Source organism: Montipora foliosa, chromosome 3 (genome assembly GCF_036669935.1).
Source record: "Montipora foliosa isolate CH-2021 chromosome 3, ASM3666993v2, whole genome shotgun sequence".
NCBI classification, from domain to species: domain Eukaryota; kingdom Metazoa; phylum Cnidaria; class Anthozoa; order Scleractinia; family Acroporidae; genus Montipora; species Montipora foliosa.
In genome coordinates, this window is record NC_090871.1 from 17,427,187 (window position 1) to 17,432,186 (window position 5,000).

The 5,000-nt window shown below is 38.9% G+C and overlaps 1 protein-coding gene across 1 annotated transcript in view; it reads right to left on the reverse strand.

Moving 5' to 3' along the window:
* Nucleotides 1–4,646: 4,646 nt before the first annotated feature.
* The window catches only part of LOC137994550 (uncharacterized), a 978-nt gene continuing 624 nt past the window's right edge, over nucleotides 4,647–5,000 (reverse strand). Inside the window, exon 1 of the mRNA XM_068840133.1 lies at nucleotides 4,647–5,000. This exon is cut by the window's right edge and continues 624 nt beyond it. Within this exon, the coding sequence (XP_068696234.1) occupies nucleotides 4,785–5,000 (216 nt within the window). The 3' untranslated portion in view covers nucleotides 4,647–4,784.

Below are 5,000 nucleotides of genomic sequence, written 5' to 3' on the forward strand. Positions count from 1 at the left end.
TACAATTTTAGAAACGCCGATTTTGTCATCCCTAGAATTTCAACATTAAGTTATGGGAAGCATTGATTAAGGTTTTTCGGACCTCACCTGTGGTCCAAGTTACCTACTAGGATAAGAAACAAGCCCTCATTAGATCCTTTGAAAAGGAGTATTAGAAAATTGAAAGTCAAGTAGATAATAACTGTTGAGAATGTATTTTATGTCATTCATAAAGAAATCTTAGAATTGATCATCTAAATTAGCTATTAATAGTTCATAGTTTATTAAAAGTTCTTTTATTGCTGTGTAATTTAGGATTTCTTTTGTGTACAATATTTTATTTTATTATTACTTGATGTATTTTGATTTTAGTTAGTGTACCCGATTAGTGGTCTACCTGTGGACTGCTATAACATTACGACACTCAAAGTTTGTATTGGTTTATATCTATTATTTATAACCCCATTTACATGACAGGAAAAAACGGCAAGGCAAGGATGAAAATTGGCAAGGGTAGCTAACATTTTGGTAAGGCAAGGATTGTTTACACATACATCTTTTTATCCTCGCTAAGGTTGTTTTTGCTCCAGGCAAGACTTAACATTGTAACAGAGCATGCGCACTTTGCAAATTAAACATGGCGTCGAGCTAGTTGATGTTCGTAAACTCCTTGCCAAAAAAAAAAAAGAGGCTGAAGAGAAACGACGACAACGTGAAATAAAGAGACAGAAAAGTGAGGAACTGAAGAGGAACGAGAGTTTAATGAGATACCGTGGCTGCCGTAGGAAAAAAATGTTTCTTTTCATGCTCGAGATGTCAACACTAATTAACCCTCCAAGGGAACGAAACATCTGGATGAATCCTAAGTCAGGTGACTGGTTTAGAATGGCTGACAGTACCTTTACTCAAGAGCAGTGGTATGAGAATTTTCGTGTCACAAAAAATACTTTTACGTTTATTCTTGGTGAAATCGAACATGAAATAGCAAGACATGACACTCCAATGCGAAAAGCCGTTCCAGCGAGAACGAAGTTAGCAATGATACTCTACTACCTCGCCTCTACGTCCGAGTACCGAACGATTGCAAACCTCTTTGGAGTATCAAAGGCATTCCTTTGTTATTCCATCAAAGATGTGTCTTGTGCCATTATTAAAAGTCTGCAGGGAAGATTAATTTACATTCCAAAGAATGACGAGCTGAAATCTATCCTTGAGACTTACAGAGAAAAATGGGGTTTCCCAATGTGTGCTGGGGCTATTGATGGGACACATATCCCTATTATTGCACCAAAGGAGGACCACACCGACTATGTAAAAAATGCTTTCCCACTGGGTACCTTATTTATGACTGGCTTCGAACCTGTACTTGGAGTAGTGGATGAACATGATTCAGATGGACCCCCAGTAAGTGAATCCATTTGTACAGGAGGGGTAGCATCACTTTCAGCATCACTCATAACTACGAAATCATTAAACAAAAGAACATCACCACAGTATCCTTACTCCCTCGAAGCAAGTGCGGAACCTCTTACTCCTTTAACATGATGGTCTATGTGCACCCTGCACATACCCATGGCCAATCAACAGTTAAATATAAATTTTAGATAAAGCAAAATGGAATTACCATGATGCATGTTGACATCTTCCGAATATGACATGTTGCCTTCCTCAGTCTGGTCAGTACTTGAATCAAGGACCAGAGGTGGCGAAATGTTAGCACTGTGACCCATTATGCCGTCCATTTTATCGAAGAATTTCCATTTTCGCTCTCGAGCTCTCCCACTCTTCTTTGTTTTATTTTTCTCCTGTTTATACTTTTGACGAAGTTTCCGTATTTTGCTTATAATCGCCTTTACATCACATTTGACGCCTATTGAAAATAGAAGAGACGCTGTCTTTTACAAGTATTTCATTTTCTATAAACAATTCTCAGAAATATTGACACTGACTGATCAGTGAATGTCGTATAAAACTAGATTTCCTACCTTGTTGCTCAAGTTGCATTTGTAGAGTCTTGTACACTGACGTTTTCTCCTTCGGAGTTTTAGCATTATCCAAGGAAAATTGAATAGTTTCCTCAGCCCAAACGTCCATTAACTTTCCTACCTCCTCGTCAGTCCACTTCCCTTTCTCCGCCATTTTGAATCTACTACCACTTCTGAGCATGCGTTGTGGAGCTGTAACATGCGCAGATTGATCAGAAATTGGCTTCTAGGCTAGCGGGAACGTTCACACTTCTTTAAAAAGGGCAAGGTGCCAGTTTTCGTCCTTGCCTTACCGATTTCTTCAAAAACGGGTCAACCTCTAAACGTGGTCCCAAAACCGAAAATTCAATTGGTACCGTAAGGCATCCTTTTCCGGTTTACACTACACAATTTACCCTTGCCTTGCCTAGAGTAAAAGTTACCCTTGCCAATTTTCATCCTTGCCTTGCCGTTTTTTCCTGTCGTGTAAATGGGGTTTATGCCAAGGACTTCATAAAAAACAAGAAACGGACTCAAACACGTTTATGCTAAAGAATTTTTAGCCATTGTGCCAGCTCTATACTAGACACCCTGCCGTGATGATTATAAGCCTATTTCTACCACCCTGATATGTGAACCTTGATAAGTATTAGGGCAGCTTTCATGCATTCTTTCAAAGTTCGCATATTAACTACAATCAACGTTCTCTTCTACATTGTGTTATTATGAATTTTATGGGGTACACTTCAACTTTTACGATGTAAACAGTGACATCAACTGAAATCTGCCTATTGCTAGAGAACTTGGAAGGGAACCTCCACTGTTCTAACAAATGTCCTCAAAAGTATTCCATGTGTACTTATTAGAAGATCTGTAACAAAAAAAAAATGCATTACGTAGTGAAATAATTTTTTTATCGGCCTCAACGTTTCCCGGTGCCGCCACCTTGATTGTCACGCAATGCAAGTTGGGTACTGATGAACGTTTCGTGGTTGCGTCGCTTCTGAAGTACTCCTTGCCTTGTTATATTGTTATATTTAATGGAAAAGATAAAGATTCCTCCATCAGGGATCCGTTGGAACCATAATACTCATCAAGCGAAGAAAGAAGAGAAAATCAAGGGGAAGAAGAAGAGCAAAGCAATTCTTTGCTTGCAAATTTAGGCACTCGCGATCGCCTTTCGGTCTTTGTGATCGATTCCTTGTTATACCGGCTGAGAGGAATTTTTTAGAAGAATCGTCCTTCAGATAGCTTGAATCGACGCACGTCTATCATCTTTCGCAAAAACATGGAAACTTATGCTAGTATCTTCTCTGGTTTTCGCTTGCTTTTTACAACGAAACAGATTTTGACTCAAAGTTCCCGCCAACCGGAGAGCAAAGCAACCACGAAACGTCATCAGTACCCAACTTGCATTGCGCGACATTCAAGATGGTGGCACCCGAAAGCATTGACGCCAATCTTTGGAAAACGATAAAAAAAATTATTGCACTATGCAATGCATTTTTTTTGTGACAGACCTTCTAACAAGTACAATTGGAACATTTTACGTAACATTTGTTAAAGAGAGGAGCTTCCCTTAAGAATGGCTGCCTGTGAGAATCTAGAGTCGTTAGTCCACGGACATTTTGACGGATCGCTTATATTTTGCACAAAGATACCCTTTAGTGAACTGTTTTCAAAAATCATATTTACAAGTTCCAGCGATTCTTCTTTTTTTAGAAATGTGCGAAAATTTGAAAACGCGGTGATGCGCCGATCAACTCAAAACTTAAACCCCCTCCCGGGCAAAACCCGGGCATTTGAACTTTTGAAGATTGGATCGTTCAAATTCCCACCCCCTTGGGCCAAAATGGTGTTGAAATGCCCTCCCTATCGTCGGATATGTCTCTCAAACCCTACTAAAGAACAACTTCGCATTCGGCTCCTGTCATCTTTACAACAACTTTTGTATAAACATGCCAACACATGTTTCTTGACTCTTTATATGATGATACCGTTTTTACCAGACTTGAGCTACTACAAAAACACAACTTTAAGATTGAAACAATTGAAAATTGAATTAATTAAGGATGGTGCCTACTATTGTTATTGCGCATACGTTCTGCGCATCTCGAAATACTCGGGTTTCCTCTCGGTACTGCTTACCAATACAGTGATATTTTTGTGCGGTTTAAAACTACCCGGAAAAAGTAAATCTTAGTAAGTACTCTTGGTATCCAAAAAGAAAATTGGGGGTAACCATGCATTTTTGAGAGATAATTAAGCTTCCATTTGAGGAAGAACGTCATACATTGCTTCGTATTTTAAAGGTTTTTATCAAATCAAATCAAATCAAATTCGTTTATTTCTGCCGCTTTCAGTTTAAAGACTGAATTAAAGGCAGGGTCAGCAACTAATATATTAATTAGTGAAAAGTCAAGATTTATTCAATATTACAATAATCATAAATATAAATGTAAATTATAAATAATGATCCCTCACATACTAATGCCTCTAATGTGGGAGGATATTAGCATACCTACAAGTAACGAATAGACCATTTTCTAATTCTCACGGCTGGACTGGATCTAGCATGAAATGGAGGCTAATGCGGGCAAATCTTTTCACAGACAAATTAAAATCTGCATTAATTTTCCTGCATAACTCCTGCTTAACTATTCACTGCCAAGAGAATTTTAAACAAATCCACTCAAATGGCTGTTGTATATTTCGTTTATTTGAAACAATAATATTTGGATTAACCAATGTCAAGCTTAACAGTGTTGGTGTCCTGTCTGGTTTGCCATGATAATCACTCTGATGCACACAAAAGGAAATGTATCTTTGATCGTATTGTCCTTAAACTTGCTTTAGGACCTCGTCTTGCATTGCCGGGACTAGGCCTTTGCGGAAAGCAACGGACAGCAGTTCTTCTGCAGTCTTTATCTCCGGGTACTGGCGAAGGGCCCACTTCAGGTACACGGCAAACTCATTCCAATCCACTGTTCCATCTGCATCCATATCGATGGCCTTCAGAGCGCGCTTCGTTTCGTCACATCTGTAGCAGCCGAAGAA